General features: G+C 59.1%; 1 protein-coding gene across 8 annotated transcripts; it reads right to left on the reverse strand.

The window, feature by feature from the left end:
- Window positions 1-230: 230 nt before the first annotated feature.
- PUF60 (poly(U) binding splicing factor 60) lies at window positions 231-16,316 on the reverse strand. Of its 8 annotated transcripts, none has more exons than XM_003903258.5 (12): window positions 12,948-16,316; window positions 8,085-8,171; window positions 5,696-5,791; window positions 5,481-5,570; window positions 4,541-4,591; window positions 2,245-2,406; window positions 2,065-2,157; window positions 1,734-1,947; window positions 1,464-1,654; window positions 1,201-1,336; window positions 771-1,006; window positions 231-673 (listed from the first exon to the last, which is right to left on the reverse strand). In XM_003903258.5, exons 1-12 carry the CDS (start codon window positions 12,969-12,971, stop codon window positions 374-376), a joined length of 1,680 nt encoding a protein of 559 aa, XP_003903307.1. In that variant the 5' UTR covers window positions 12,972-16,316; the 3' UTR covers window positions 231-373. The 8 variants fall into 8 exon arrangements, with proteins under 8 accessions (XP_003903307.1, XP_009212039.1, XP_031525683.1 ...); XM_009213775.3 differs by having other exon boundaries at window positions 8,085-8,168; window positions 12,948-13,017; XM_031669823.1 differs by lacking the exon at window positions 12,948-16,316 and adding an exon at window positions 11,125-12,632.
- Window positions 16,317-16,371: the final 55 nt, after the last annotated feature.

Genomic DNA, 16,371 nt, shown 5'->3' on the forward strand with positions numbered 1-16,371 from the left:
CCCGCGCCCGAGCGCCCGGCGCCCCAGGCAGCCCCGCCCACCTAGCTGCCGCCACCCGCGGGACGGAGCCCAGGGATCCAACCCCCTGCCCAGGTCTCGCCCCACGGCGGGCCCCGCCTGCTTCCACGAAGCAGGTCCAGAGACCACCCCCACTCCGGCCTCCTCGCCCTAGACCCCCTAAGGACACACACCCAGGATGGGTGACAGGACCGATGGCAGACACACGGACGTTCAGGGCCAGCAGCATCCGCACCTTTATCCGCACTATAGGCCGGGCTGGGCACAGTGCGCCTGGCCCCGGGGACACCACTGTATCACTATAAAACCCAGAGGAAACAAGGAACAAGTGCAAGTCCGGGGAGAGGGGCCAATGTCACGCAGAGAGGTCACTGTTATCAAAACGCTCCTGGTCGTACACTTCAGCCACCACCTTGCGGCCAGCAAACCAGCGCCCATTGAGGGCCTGGATGGCCTTATGAGTCTCGGAGGCTATGGAAAACTCCACAAAGATCTTGACAATGATTTCCGCATCTTCCTCCTCGCCTTGTTTCTCTTGGTAGATGATGACGCGGTTCACGGCCCCGAACTTGCCACACTCCTCTGTCACCTCCCCTTCCAGGTCATCATCGATGTCCTTGGGGTCCACCATGTTGCGCAGAACCATCACTGTGGACTGTGGGGCCGGGGCGAGGGGAGACAGCTGAGTGCTGCGGCCCTGCCCCCTACCTCCCCCACCTCCCCGCTGGCCACCACCCCACCCCTCTGCCTACCTCCTGTTTGCGGAGCAGCTTCTGCATCACCATGTGGCGGGCGCTGCTGCCCGAGATGCTCATGTGCTCCTGCTCGCTCAGCATCTCTGGCCGCTCTGACTCGGGAAACAACTCCTCTTCTTCCTTCTCCTTCTTGGGCTCCAGGAGACCCAGCGTCGGAGGGCTGGCCAGGATGGGGTTCACCACTCCCACTGAGGGGATGGTGACCGGAATAGGAGGACGGGCTGGGGTCACACCTGCAGGAAAACCACTCAGGTCCATCAGTCACTCCCTACCACCCTCCTTCCCAGAAAGGCACAGAACTGACCAGCCATGGCCTGCCCTGGGCTCAGAGGGTTTCGGCCAGACCAACAGGGCCAGGCAGCTGAGGGCAGCGAGCCTAGAGATGCCAGGACAGAAGAGGAAAGGATCTGGTACCACTTGGACTCACCTGTGATGACTCCAGGTGCCTGGGCAGCCATGACAGCCTGGGGCAAAGTCCCCAGGGGCTGGGCCAGGGTCAGTGCTGGGGACACCAGTCCAGGTGTGCCCAGGGTACCCAACACTGCTGCTCCGGCCACTGCTTCCTGCAACCCAAAAGGTCACCATGCTCAGTCCCTGGTCTGGCTACTCAAGACCACCTTGAATCAGTCTCCAAGGAATCAGGGCCCGGCCCGCCCACCCTCAAGCTGACACAGATGTGTGGGCCCTCACCTGAGCTGTGATCTTGGCAGTGGCTGCAGCAGCTGCCACAGCAGCAGCAGGTGGGAGGCCTCCAGGCGTGGCCGGTGTGAGTAGGGGCATGGGCGGTGTGACGGCCTTGCCCACCCGCAAGTACTGGCCACCGAGATCAAAGAGGTTCATGGAGGACACAGCATCTTGGGACGACTGGGCCTTCTCGTACTCTGTGGGCAGTAGCAGCAGTGAGCAGGGCCAGCCCCAGCCTCAGGTAGCCCCCATCCCGCCTCAGCCGCCCCAGCTCACCAATGAAGCCATAGCCCTTGTGCTTGCCAGTTGTGGGGTCCCGGGCCAGTGTGCAAGACTTGATCTTGCCAAAGGCCTCAAACACACTCTTAATGTCATCGTCTGAGAGGTCCTGGTGCACAGAGGCCACGTAGATGCGGTTGAAGGCCCGTGCCTCCTCAGCCAGCTGGTCTATGATGGGCTGGGCCTGCCCTATGTTGCTGGGTCTGCCCACCTGGGGAAGAGTGGGTGAGATGGAGAGACCTGTCAACCCAGGCCCGGTCACAAAAGACTTCTATGGAGGGGCAGCCCTGCACGCCTGTGGGATCAAGGCCTTGGCTCCCCGCCTCACCTTGATATTCCTGCCCCCCAGCATCACCGAGTTCATCTGCTCCAAGGCCAGCTGTGCAGCTTCAGGGACCTCATACTCCACGAAGGCAAAACCCTAGACACAAGGACACACCTGTCAGGCTGCGCGAGCCCAGGGGTGGGGGCAAGCCCTAAGTGGCCAGGGCAGACCAAGCCTGCTGACCTTGTGCTTCATGGTGACAGAGTCCCAGGACATGTCGATGCTCTTGATGGGACCAAAGGGGGCAAAGGCCTGGCGGATGGTGTCCTCCCCCAGCTCGTAGTAGATGGAGCCCACATAGACACGGCACATGATGGCCAGCGCCCGCTGCCGCTGAGCCGCCATCTGCAGCAGGACAGAGGGGAGAGAACCGCTGGCTCGTCAGGGGCGGCAGGAGGCTGGGCAGCCCACTCCCCTCCTGGCCCACCCACTCAGCCCTGCTGTGGGGAGGGCTCCCCACATGGCAGGGAGGTGCGGGCTCCATCCCTGCAGTCAGGGTGAGGGGGTCGCAGGACCCCGCCACCCAAAGAAGGCAGGCCAGGCCCAGCGGCAGGACAGGACGCACCCCAGCCCGCCAAGGTCCCAGGCAGACTGTGGCAGCAAAGCCGACAGATGGTCAGGAGGCAGGGCTGCGCGCCCTCGCACCCAGACCACCCCTCCAGTCTGGGGGCTGGGTATCCCAGGCTGGGCTGGGAGATCTTCCCACCGTCCCAGCCAAGGACCACGACAGAAGAGGGAAGGAGGAGCCATCCAAGCTGGAGGGACCCACTGGTTTGGTGGCCAGAAGAGAGGAGGTCAGAAGACAGGGCAGCCACTGCCCAGAAGAGACCCCGGGGAGGAGCTGAGGAGCCAGATGGGGGCTCCCTGAAGAAAGAACGAGGAGCAGCTGCTCATGCGGGGCCAACTCCAGTAGGGACTCATGCTGCGCCTTCCCAGTACCCTGCAACTCCTCACAAAGGAGCTGCCTGGAGCCCGTGCCCACAGCCGAGAGCGGGCCCAGGCGAGACCACTGGCCTGGCCCCCGGGGGCACCATGAGGTAGCAGAGACCCTAAGAGAAGCCTTCAGGCTCCTTGCAGCTGGTGAGGTGACAGGCCTAGCTGGTCCAGGGCCTTGGCTGTGAGCTTGGCTATTATGCTGAGGGACCTCCCCACACCCTCAGGGACGGGTTCTCGCCCCTGCCACCTCACAGGAGACGTGCCAGGCTGGGGACTTCCAGAGCCACACGCAGTGGGCCACAGGGAGACTGTGGGCCAGGGCAGGCAAAGCAGGCAGCTGGAGCCAGGCCCTGCCCCTCTCCACACAAGGCCTTGTGGCCAGAGACCAGTTTCCCTCTTTAGACATCGGCAGGCCTAATGCAGGCTGAACCTCCCCATCCCATGGAGAGGGGCCTGGAAGCATCTCTCCACATCAAGGGACTTCCCAAGGTGAGACATCTTCCTTCAAACTAGGCATTCCCTGAAAATGAGACTGTGTTCTCCTTAAACTGGGCCCCCTAACAGACCTCAGGCTCCCCACTCAGAGCAAGGCCCCCCCAAAGGTGGAATCACATCCCCCTCAGTCAGCAGGCTCCCCAGACACAAGACCAGGCTTGTCCCTCAGGTCATGTTCCCCCAAGACAGGGCTGTGTCTCCTTTTCAGTGTGGGGCCCCACCCCCAGGCAGGTCAAGAGCTCTCTCCCTGACCAGACCCCCAGCCCAGATTCCCATTCAGATGCTTCCCAGAGAGAACAAGGCGTGTGTTGCCCCATGGGAGCCACACACACAGGGATGCCCCCTCTGAATAGAGGCTCCCAGAGAAGGGGCCACATCTTCCCCTCAGGATCCCCAAGATGGGGCCTGGCCTCCTCCTGAGCCTGCCTCTGGGGGAAGGGAGGGGCACCTCCTTCCCGGACTCCTTTGCCCACCACAGCGAAGGCCATAGCCGTGGCCCCTGCCTCCTCCGCCCTGGCTGCATGGCCTCTGCCCCTTGCTGACAGCCAGGCACAAGGCCCTGCTTGCCCTTCCCTTGCTCGCTTGGGTCCCCCCACCCCCACCCCATCCATCCATCCTCCCTCCAGGGTCTGATGGGGCCATGAGTTAGGACCCCTCTCTCCTCAGGGGCCTGACCCCAACCGAAGAGCCAGGCAGCCTGGAGACTGACGGGGCTGGAGGCCGTAGGCGCACCCCGTGCGTGCAGGTGGCGTGGGCACAGACGGGCCTGGTGCCGGCAGCTACCCGCCCTGGCCGGCTGCCCTCCGCAGTTACCTGGCCGATTAGTTTTAAGGTGGGCCCTCAGAGCAGATGGAGGCCTCCCCAGGGGCGGTCCCGGGTGGGTGCCCACACCACTGGCCCCACCACGCCTGGCGCTCTGCTGCGCTCGTCCAGAGCTGGCGGGCAGGGCCGGCCAGGGGAGCAAGGTCCCCAGCACGTGGGCTGCACTGCCCCCCTCTAGCCCTGACTAAGGACATGAGCCCCGGAAGAAGTGAGCATTTCTATTGACCGATTGCAAAGGTGAGAGAGGATCTCCAAAGCCCATTGTCACTGCTGCCATCTGAAAGACAGTAAAGACAGAGTTCAGTCTGTTGGAGCCGAGCAGTCTCCCGCTCTCGTCAACACCTCACGCAGACAGCGGCAAGGCCCGGAGTCCCCGCCCTGCCAGGGAGGCCGCCTGCCTTCCCACACTGCCGGCCGCCGGCACCTGCCCAGGGGGGCCGCAGCGCCCCATGTGCCCCGCCCTGCAGCCTTGCAGCTGGGCTGGCCGGGGCAGAAAGGAAGGGAGGGAGGGAGGGAGGGAGGAAGGGAGGGAGGGAGGAGGGCAGTGGAGCGCAGTGTACGGCCAGGACAACTCCTGGCAGCGTGAATGTCTGAGGGCTGGGCAGGGGGCGTGAGGCTCGAGGCCCAGGAACCTGTCGGCCTCACACCGGCCTCTTCCCACGAAGGTATCGCAGCCTCCGGCCACAGGCCTAAAGCAGGGCCCCAGGGCAGGTGCCTCTAGACTGTCCCCTCAGTCCTGGGGCTGAGCCCAGGTGGTCTGGACTCACTGCAGGGGTGAGGGCCTGAGCAGTCTTATCCAGGCCACAGGGACAGGGAGGTCCACGCCCTGCATGCTGCCACCATCAGCTGTGCACAGCTGGGGTGGGAAGCACAGGGGAGACCAGAGGCCACAGTGTGAAGACCAGCAAGGGGAACAGGATAGAGCTGCAGCCAAGCAGCCAAGAAAGGGGCTGCGGCGCTTTAGGGGCTCCAGCGAGCAACAGGTGGGAAAGGCTGGGCCACTCGTGCCTCAGAGAGGACCCCGGGGGTCCCGAGCATGAGTCTGAGAATCGGAGTACTGTAACAGCTTGCGGGGATGACCGCAGGCACAGGAGGAGGAAGAGCGTGAAGAGGAGGAGATGGTGGTGGTGGTGGGGAGGGCGGTAGAGGCTCCGGCTGGGGCTCACCTGCAGGTTGGTGAGCTGCTGCTGCTGGTGCGCGATGGTCTGCTTCACCAGCACGCTCTTGATGCTCTGCTCCATGGCGTACTTCTTGGCCTGAGAGAGGTGGCAGTGAGGAGCACTGGGGGCCCGGCCCATGGGAGACAGGCCTGCCCCGTACCCTGCCCCTGCCCCCAGTTGACTGGCCCACACCTGCAGTGCCCTGGGAGGTCCGTGCTCACCTTCTGAAGGGCCTCCTGCTGCTCAGGCGTCAGGGGAGGCAGCCCCAGCTTGGCGGCTGTGCTCTGCCCATTCTCCATCTTGATGGAGTCTGTGCCCTGGTAGGGGAGCAGGGGAATCTGTCAACAGCAAGCTCAAGTTCTCTTTCACATGGCCCCAGGAGTGCCACCCCACCTGTCTCCCAAACACTGCACACGGGCTCTGGCCCAGCCCCTTCCCAGAGAGACAGGGCCTTAGCACAGACTATCCCCTGCCTGGCCTGGACTCAGGCCTGCCCTTCTGACATTGCTGTCCCCAGCCCAGGCTGCTGTCTCCCCCAGGACCCATGGGGTAGAACACAGACAGAGGCAAGAAGGTGCCCTGGAAGCCCTGGGCCAACCTGAGCAGTTGTGGGGCCCAGGCCACAGTGGCCTCCTTGGGCGCCACCAAGATAAACAGCTGGAGGCAGGAAAGGGGTCCAGGCCCTTGTTGTCAGTCTGACTCCAGAGCTGCTATCACATGCCCAGCCTCAGCTGTCCTCCAAGGCAGGAAGGCAGGAGAAAAGGGCCAGGGCTCTTTGGACATTCTGGGACTCCTTGCTCCCAGGCTCCTCTGGGATTCCTCACAGTCCCTGCCACAGACACAGGCTCAGCTTCCCCGGAGTTTCAAGGGGCCATCCAAGGAGCAAATACAAGGGCCTCTCTCCCAACAGTGTTCTCCCGCCCCACCCACCCCCAGTCCCCACAGGCACTGTGTACACCTCCCAGAGAACACAGGCCTCTCTCGGGCCACATGAGCTCTGCAGAGGGCTCCAGCTCACTCACACACACTCTTGCATGGGCTGTGCCTGGCCCACTGGGAGAAGCCAGGAGCAGACCCACCAGCAACCCAGCCAGGTGGGCCTGGGGACCAGGAGGCCCTTGGGCAATCACAGCCACTGCAGACCCAAGCTGATGCCAACCAGGACTATGTTTACATCCCTTCTGTCAAAATCCATCTCTAAGCTTTTTGCAGAGGGAAGAACGCAGCTGCGTGAGCAGGGAGGCATGGCCAGCAGGCCCAGCAGAGTGTGGGGTGGGCAGACAGCATGCCTGCGCCTGTCCCCCAGCTCGGCAAGCACAAAGACCACTGGCCCACCAACTGGGCCCTCCCAGACTTCCAGATGCAGCCTTGAGGAACAGCAGAAAAGAGAGAAGGGTTCCCAGCAAGGACAGAGCAAGGACAGAAGGACACAGGAGGCAGGAAGGGACAGGCTGGCCTAAGCCCCAAGAACCCCCTCCTGCTTGCCAAGTGCTGGGATGCTGGCCCAGGCTCAAAGAGCAAGAAGCCCTGGAGACCCCTCCCCAAGCAACTGGAGCCCCAGCCAGTCCCTGAAGGTCAAAGGCTGGCTGTGGGTGGCACCAGGTGCCCCAGTCCGGCTCACACTAGACCTGTCCTTGCCACCCTCACAGCTGGCCCCAAGCCCATTCCTCCTTAGTGGGAAAGAGGGCCCAAGAGCCAGAGGCTGGGACTTGAGAGACAGGCTGTCACCATGGTAATCAATGCCAATCCCCTCAACCCCCAGACACTTTTCAATCTCCTCTTTGTCTTGATAAACAAAAGGCCCTTCTCCCACCAACCAATGGTGGGCTGGGCGCCAGCCAAGGGCCAGGGAGCACCAGCCCCCACATCTCCCAGGATCCAGGCTGCATACCATGTCCCAGTCCCACCCCCTAAGCGTGCCTGGGGGACCAAGAGGAGGGCCCAGCCCCAAGAGGCCGCCCAGGCCACCTTGCTGAGGCCCCGCTGGAATGCTCTAGAGGCGGGCACTACCATGGAGAAGCACAAAGAACCGACTGCACAGCCACAGGCCCAGCTCCACCTCCGAGAGGACCCGCTCCCAAGGCTGGGCCATCGAACAGGCCAAGACCCACCCGCAGCCACTCTGGGGCCTGGGGCCGAAAAAAGATGGGGAGGGCTGAGTCCCAGCCAGACCCATGCTGTGATGTGCGCGTTGCTTCGTTGTTTTATTTAAAGTAAAACACAGAGGTCTGAAATGAAATCCGTATTTCTGGCTCCTAAAGCACTGCACGTTCTAGAAACCTTGGTCCACCCTTCCTGCAAGATGCCTAAGAACACGTGAGCTCCAGGCCCCGGCATCCTCGCCTGGCCAGACTGTCAACAGGCCCTGCCTGGTGCTTGGAGCAGGGCAGATGCAGAAGGCAAAGGCTGGCTCAGTGGCTGGGAGGGGAGGGTGCAGGACTGGCGCAGGGCGAGGGCCGTGGTCCTGCGGGCAGTTGTCTGCCCAGAGGCAGAGAAGGGTTCCCGAGGTTCCTCCCGCCCTGCCCCCAGCCAGCCCTCTCTGGGCCCAGGGACGCACAGGCAGGCAGGCGGGCGGGCGGGCCTGAGGGAGAGGATGCTTAAGGTCAGTACCTGTGGCGGTTTCCATTTGTCTCCCGCTGCCACCACTGCCGCCGCCGCCGCCGGCTCGGACCCCCCTCCTTGCTGGCCATTGACCTGCTGCAGGCAGGAAGGAGATGTTTTAACGGACAGGCACACCACCCCACCGCCCAGGCCTGCTCTCCTCCCGAGCTAAGGGCTGAGCTCCTCACAGATAAACAAGGGAGGCCGGGCAAGGATGCATTTCCGACACGACCCCCCAGCCCAAACTGCCCTCGCTTCACACCCGTCAGCACACCCAGGGAGCTGGTCTGAAGCAGAGCGGAGCCTGGGCTGGGCCGGGGCTGCCAGCAAGTCCAAGCAGGGGCAGGGAGGAGGATAGAGAGCACTGTGCTCCTGCCCAGGCAAAGAAAGCCATCCTCTCCTGCCAGCAGGCTGGATGGTCAAAGGAACCGGCTGGGTGTCCCCCATGTCCTCCTGAGGCAGCAAGGGTGCCTTCCTGGCAACCCGTACACACCTTGGCCAGCCCACAACTCAGCCCCAGCCCCAGCACCTTCCACAGGCTCTGGCCAAGCCCAGGTCCCAGTTCTCTCCTGAAGACACTTTTAAGCAGCATGGTGGGCAGGGGTCTGGACACGCAGGCCTCCCTTCCCTGGCAACAGAACCGTCCAGAGCAGTCTCCCAGGAGGACGGCCAAGAGCTTGGCCTCTGCGCTGGGAAAAACCCACACCTAGGGGGCACAGAAGGGAGTAGCAACTCCACAATGGTCTTGAGGGATGGCAGGGCAAAGGCAGGCCACGGGCAGGAGACAGGTAACGTTGTGGGGGTCAGGAGATGGTGGAAGGGTCTTGAGACCTACTCTACCTTCTCAGAGGATGCACAACAAGAACCAAGGCAGCATGCAGTCAACCCGCTCCCAGCTCAAGGATGAGACCCACAGTATCTAAGGACAGAAGAGATCAGTGTGCCCACCCTTGGAGCCATGTGCGCAAAGCCAGAGGCTGGGCTGAACCACCAGAGCGTCCCAGGTCCTCCAGCCTCCAGAGGAGGGGCAGCAGCACAAGCCCAGCTGCACTGGGGAAGGCCAACCCAGCCCGTGCCGCGAGCTAATCCCGATGCTGCCGGCACCGGTGTGCTCTAGCTGCCCAACTCAGCCCCACGCTGCCTAGACACCGTACCCCGGAAACAATGGCCCCTCCCACTGCATGCACAGCCAGAGGAGAGGCTGCCTCTTCTTTTTTTTGAGACAGGGTCTGGCTCTGTTGCCCAGGCTGGAGTGCGGTAGTGCAACCACAGCTCACTGCAACCTCCACCTCCTGTGACTACAGGCATGTGCCACCACACGCAGCTAATTTTTGTATTTTTGGTAGAGATGGGGGTCTCCATGTTGCCCAAGCTGGTCTCAAACAATCCACCTATCTCAACCTCCAAAGTGGTGGCACTACAGGCGTGGTCCACTGTGCCAGCCAAGGCTGCCTCTCACTGCCCACAGGAAGAGATCACTTCAGGTCATCTCCAGATATCCGTGAACAGGGTGAACTGAGGGGCACTTTCGTAACTTCCTGCTCCCCCAAATCACTGCACTAACCAACAAGTGAACCACAACAGTGCTGACAGTGGGATGTGGCTCAGAAAAACTTTTTCTTGGGAAGAGCTGGCCCACCGGTGCATTCTACACAGGACATCCCACGCCATTCCTGGCAGATGGAAGTTCCTAGCTGCATGGAGCTTAGGGTTCTGTGCTAACCAGACGCTGGGAGAGGCTGGAGGAAAGTGGTGTTTATAATCGCAGCTAGTCACATACTGCCATCTTTAGGCAATGAAAATGGCGGCTTTATGGTCACGATGGCCCCCAGCACCAGGCAGCAGTGCTCGGAGGAATGGGAAGCCCCTTTGAGGGGCGGTGCAGCAGAGGGGCTCTGAGGTGCCAACTCTGGGACCGCCTTTCCTCAGCCCAGAGCAACGAGGAGTATTTCCATCAGAAAACAAGAAGAGCAATGTAGGGGCTGGACGTGGTGGCTCACACCTGTAACTCCAGCACTTTGGAGACCGATGTAGGAGGATCACTTGAGACCAGCCTGGGTAACATAGCAAGATGCCATCTCTATGAAAAAAAAATTTTTTTTTAAGTAATGTGTCCAGATACAGTGGCTCACGCCTGTAATCCCAACACTTTGGGAGGCCAAGGCAGATGGATTGCTTGAGGTCAGGAGTTGAAGACCAGCCTGGCCAACGTGGTGAAACCCTATCTCTACTAAAAATACAAAAATTAGCTGGGCGTGGTGGCGGGCACCTGTAATCCCAGCTACTGGGGAGGCTGAGGTGCTACCATGAATTGTCTGAACCCAGGAGGTGGAGGTTGCAGTGAGCCGGGATCAGCCACTGCACTCCAGCCTGGGCGATAAAGCGAAACTCCATCTCAAAAAGTAATGTGGAGCGAATGACCGAAGGTCCCAAGGCTTCAGGCTCCTCAGCTGGGAAGGGGGACAGCCTGTCTCCTAGGGCTACTGTGAAGATTTAGTGAAATCCTGGCACCCCCCACCCCTCCGCCTAACCCCACAACCTGCAGTCCCTGCACATGAAAAGCAGCAAAGCAAGCCACAGGTTCCAGCAATCGTCAGTATTGTTAACATCTAGCGTCAGATACCCAGGGCAGAGCTGGCTGCAGGACACTGCTTTCTATCTGTCAGTTCCCTTCACACAATGAACACTGCTTACTGCGTGCCCAGGCTCCACACTGAGCACTGCAGAGGCAGCAGAAACCAGACAAGAGAGAAGGATGTCTCTCTCAGGAGCCTGGTGTCAGCTGCCAGCAAAGAATGCCGAAATCAAAGACGACTTCTGTGTGTACTAAGAAAGCTAAAAAAGCACAGGATAAGAAAGAAGTGGCTATGAGATGTGCCAGGCCACGGCATCCAGGGGGCCTACGAAGTGACATTGCAGGCTGGGACCTACAGAAGAAAGCAACTGGGACCCCAAGGGTGATGACCCCAAATGAAAGCCGTTTGGGCTGTCAGAGAAGTGAATAATGGAGCCACATGCCAAAGTGAAAAGATGCACCCAGAAGACCTACCCTTGCTGCGAAGAGGCAGCCGGCCTCATTCTGCAGCCACCAGGCAGAAGGCGTGCCCATGGGAGGGGAAGCCCTTTGGCATCTTCTGGCTTCCTTCTCCACCAGGCCACTGTCTACTAAGTTCAGCCGCTCCATTCAACCTCCCATAAGAGCCAAAACAGCATGAGACAGAGGGCAGGCTCTCATCACTGTGCCCAACCAGGATGGTGGGGAACAGATAACCCTTCTAGAAGCCTTTCCATCCCAGTGATGAAAAGAGGAATGGGTTAGACCACAGGCTACAGCTCATTCCTGGAGCCTGATGCAATGAAAAAGCATGTATTAACCCCAACAGAATTTGGATGGCAACAAACACCCCAACTGAGAACCTGTTCATGGTGTCAGTTATGACCCACGTCCAACTCAACAATGACACCAACTATCTGGCACCATGCCACAGCAGACCTGAGCCCCCATTTAACCCTCATGAGCACAGGGCGCTGTTCTGCGGATGCTTGGGGAGTGAGGCATCCATTCTCCTCCTCCACCTTCCCAGGTGTCCAGTACTTGTCTCTGAGCCTCCTCCTCCTTCACCATCAACTCTCTGCTTCCTGGAGACAGTCACCAGGCTCTTAACCCTTATTTCCTTTCCCTCTGGAGTGCCCCTCAAAGCTCACTTACTCCTGTGGCTTCAAGAGAAAACACGATAGAAAAAGTGGAGTTAGCCAGCCCTGTGAATCACACACCGGACTGCCCTCGCAAGCTAGTATCTTGTGCAAATGCCTCTCTCCCCCTAGTATGGGGCCTGGAAGTGGCAGTCTAAGGACACTCCCTGGTCCTGTCAGTCCAGCCTTCAGCCACTTGCTCAAGTTGTCTTCTCAAACAGACCTCATCCCATCCCGCTGGATGTGGGCTGGGGGGAGAGTGGCAAGTAATAAATGGGTAAACTGTGGCTAAGAAAGGTCCAAAACGGGATTAAGTCCTATAAGCTAAGTGGTGAGGAAGAAAGACCAGACTCCATCGCGCATGTGTTGTGTGCATGGATGTTCTCCCCCTACGTTAATAACGCCTGCCCTGCCCGGGGAGGTGGGCACTGAGCAGAGCAGGGGGCGACTCACTCCTCTGGATGCCCACGCAGTTCCCTCGGGAGCCCAGCAAATGGTACCCTGGGTGGGAACTTACTTCTGGTGGGCACCAGACCTCCGACCGCCTGTCTGGTTCCCCATTGTGTCCCCAAATCCTCCCACAGAGCGATTTCTCAAAAACCGTAGGATGAGAAAGCACGTCCTTCTTTCCCAAGTGGAGACAAGAGAATAGAGATAACCATATCCCTCTACAGCACCGGAGAACGAATTCACAGCTGCAGGCGTAGTGAGCCAAGGCCACCCCATGCTCTGAGCTGCAGACCCCTTTCTACAGATCCCGTCCCCTTCTGATCCTATCAACCCGAAGGCCCACGCATCATCCCCAGGAACCCGCTTCCGTCGTGACCACGGCGCACATCCCCGTCGGCAAAGGGAGGACGACGACCCCCGCCTGCCGGACCTAACGGGTAGGAACGCGACCCCGCTAGGCTCGCCCGCCCGGGCCACATGCAGCGCCCGGGCCCCCGCGCCGCCCCGCCCCGCCGGAAGCTGGGGTCCGCAGACCGGAAGCTGAGGCCGCGAGCCGGCCGCCCGCGCGCACCCGCCCCGCCCCCGCCTCACGCGACCCGGGGACACAAGGGAGTCCGCGCGGGACCTGGGAAGACCGCCGCGTTCTTGGGAGGCCCTCCGCGCCCAGGCTGGGCCGACGACCCGGCCCCGCAAGCTGAGGGCCGCCCGCGTCACGGGGGGCTCACTTACGAGAGCTATGGTCGCCGTCGCCATCTTGCGTCCGTCGCGGCCGCCGCGCGCACCACCCACTCCTGCTCCTTCCGCGGTCTCGCGCGATCTGGGCGCCGGCGCACGGAACTCTCGCGAGGAAGGAGGTAAGAACGCGCTTCCGGGGCGGGGAGGGACGGTTAACGCCCGCGGGAGGGGCGACGGAAGGGGTGTGCCCTTGGCCGGGCGAGGGGAGGGGTCCGTGCAACATGGGCGTCCGGGGGCGCGCGCCGCGGTACTCGAGCCGGGCGTTTCTCGCCGCGTGGCCGACGCGGGAGCGCGTGGTGGCCCTCGCCGCCCCTCGCCCTTGCGGCCACTACTGAGCTTCTCTTCTCTGCCTTTTTTGGAGAAAACGCCGTCGCGGGTGTCATCCAGAGGCTCTCCTCCGGGAGGCAGGGGAAAGAGCGGGACCCTCCTGGACTGGAGGAGTCTCGGGTGATGAAAGGCCCGTGTGTTTCAGGCTCACGTCGTGAGATGCTTCGTCCCCGCGTCGCGACATCCTTGGGGCCGGGAAACCTCGTTCAATTGGCAGCCTTTTCTCCTTCCAGGGAACAGATGACCGTAGGTTGGCTGACATCAGTCACTAGGCCCGCAGGCTACAGGCCCCCTTAGTACCTGAACTGGCTTTCGTGACCCAAAGTGTTTATCAGTACTGCTGGGAAAGCTGCCCGTCCTGGACATTTGCCATCTGCTGCACCCAGTCCCGAGACCTCAACTCGGTCATCTGAAGAAGCCACATCTGTAAGCTCAGGCACCTTCAGTGCCTGAGGCCACAAGGCATCCCGGGCAGGCCTGCTTTCAACCCTGGGAACGTTTAGAATTTAATACAGACACTTCTACTTAAATAGGGCAGCATATTCCCCGCCTTCCTCCTGAAACCCTCTGAAATTATAGGAAAGGGGTTTTATAAAGACAAACCCTGCAAGGGCAAAGAGCTGGGATATTGTAGAGCTGGAGGAAGATGGACAGTGAGAGCTACTCCAGCCCACGCGGCCATAGAGGCTGGTGTCTGAGTGTCGTGGGTGAAAGCACAGCTACAGAAAGGAAACCCCAGACCTCTGTCCATACCCACCGGGGCTGGCAGGCAGTGCAGTGGCTGAGACGTGAACTCTGGGAGAGGAGCTCTGAGGCCCTGCTCAAGCAAGGCTCTGTCTGAAAGCCTGGGAATAAGTGAGACTCTGGGTCCTTGCCTTACCTCCACCCCCTGGGCTGGGTCTGACCACCGACATGCCATCAGCCTCCTCAGAGAGGAGGGCTCCTTTCTGCTGCAGCTCCCAGCTCAAAAGAAAAGACTGGCAGGGCAGCTAGGGGCAGAGGGTTGCCCAGTAGAATGGCCCAGCCAGATCCCTGGCCTCGAAGCTCACCAGGCCATAAGCCCCAGCCACTAAAAGCATCTCATTCTTAAAAGCAACTGGACAGCCCAGGATCACCAGACACCTGAGAAAGAAGCAAAGGGACTCAGAAGAAACAGAGACAATAAAGGAAGCCAAAGAAAAATGAAAACTAAAATGCCATTCTCAGAGATATTAGAGGTATTACAGGCAATAAAAAGGAACTGGGGGCTATAGAGAAAGAACACTCAGGATGAGAACGAGCTCTTAGAAGTAAAACATGAGGGGAAAGAGCAATTCAATAGGCTTTTTAAGATGAAGTCTTCCAGAATGTATAATGACAGAACCAGATCGCTGGAAAACAGAATAGCAGTAACACAGGTGGGTGCCCTTAGGGCCAGCCTGGCACACAAGGCCTCCACAATGGAGGGGGTGGATGGGTGGTAGGGGGCTGGTCCACCACCACCACCAGGGGAAGCCACAGGCACCACCCTCTGGGAACAGCTTCCCTTGACAATAACGTGCACGCAGGGTGCATGGTGCCCAGCACTGTTCTTACACACATTCACTCATGGGATCCTCACAACCCAGTGCTATGCAATGGGTACAGCTGTTATCCCCATTTTTACTGATGGGCAACATCACAAGGCAGGGAGCAGTAGAATGGCTCCAGAGCCTGTGTTGTTTCCACCACCATGACTGCATCTCAAAAGAGAAGTCCAGGTCAGGCACAGTGGCTCATACCTGCCTTTCCAGCACTTCAGGAGGCTGAGGCAGGAGGATCACTTGGACCCAGGGGTTCAAGACCAGCTTGGGCAATATAGCGAGGCCACATCTCTACAAAAAAATAATTTTAAAAAACCAGCTGGGCATGATGGCACAGGCCTGTAGTCCTAGCTAGTAGGGAGGCTAAGGTGGGAGCATTGCTGGAGCCCAGAAGGTGGAGGTTGCAGTGCCCTGTGATCATACCACTGCCCTCCAGCCTGGGTGACGGAGCCAAATCCTGTCTCAAAAAACAAAAACAAAAAATAAAAACCCAAGAAACAGAAACCCAACATCTAAATAAATTGTCCAGAAAATAAGGAAATGAGAGAAATCAACAAAGAGATAAATCACGAAAATTTCCTAGAACCAAACAGTCATGTTTCCTGAACAATGGGTGAAAGGCAAGTTGTATATCAAGACACATCATTGAAAATTGCCAAAGTAATGGGGCAAAGAATAAAACAGAAGAGATCATAGGTAAAGAGTCAGAATTCAGAAAGGCACAAGAGTTCTCAGAACTAGAAGAAAATGACACGACACCCTCAAAATCCTGGGAATAAATGATTTTCAACCAAGCCAAGCTTTTTGTAACTAGTCACACCGTCAAGCATATGTGAGGTTAGCATAAAGACAAACAGGTAAAGACTCCGCAACTTCCTATGCACCCTCTCAGGAAACTTGGAGGATGGTCCTTCTCAAACAGAGCAAATGAAGGAAAAGGAAAGCATTCCAGGACACTGGTGAAGAGTTAACCCATGCTGACAACTGGACCATAAGTCCAAGAACAAGTAGCCTGGGCAGGGGGCTTGCATAGTGGGGGCTCCAGGAAAAGAAGAAACTGAGCAGTCAGTTATGTGATGAGTCCTAAGCTGTGAGAGGATGCTCATGCTTTTGCAGGAAAGTCTAAAGATGAATCGATGACAAACACATATAGAAAACCAGGCAAACAAAAAATAGGCAATTATTAACTCCAGGGAAAACAAAAAGTTGTGCAAGAAATGCCATCCTAGAACACCCTGTTCTCCTGTGACGTGTGGTAATGAAGCTGTAATAACACCCTGCAGCTGTGATGCCCGTCACACTAGAACGATGTCGCATCAGGAGACTGAGGCGGGTGACCACCCTCCTCCCAGAGGATGCTGGCTGGGGACACCTAATGTGAAACAACTAATAAACAGAACTAAAAGCTCATGATTTTGAAAAACATGGATTTCAAATGCCTGAAGAAACAGTTAAGAGAGTTGAATTTGGAGAGGATGAGAGTACGAGCCTGCCTTTATTATTTATCATTGGCCTCAAAAAAAAAAAAA

Source organism: Papio anubis, chromosome 8 (assembly GCF_008728515.1).
Source record: "Papio anubis isolate 15944 chromosome 8, Panubis1.0, whole genome shotgun sequence".
NCBI lineage: Eukaryota > Metazoa > Chordata > Mammalia > Primates > Cercopithecidae > Papio > Papio anubis.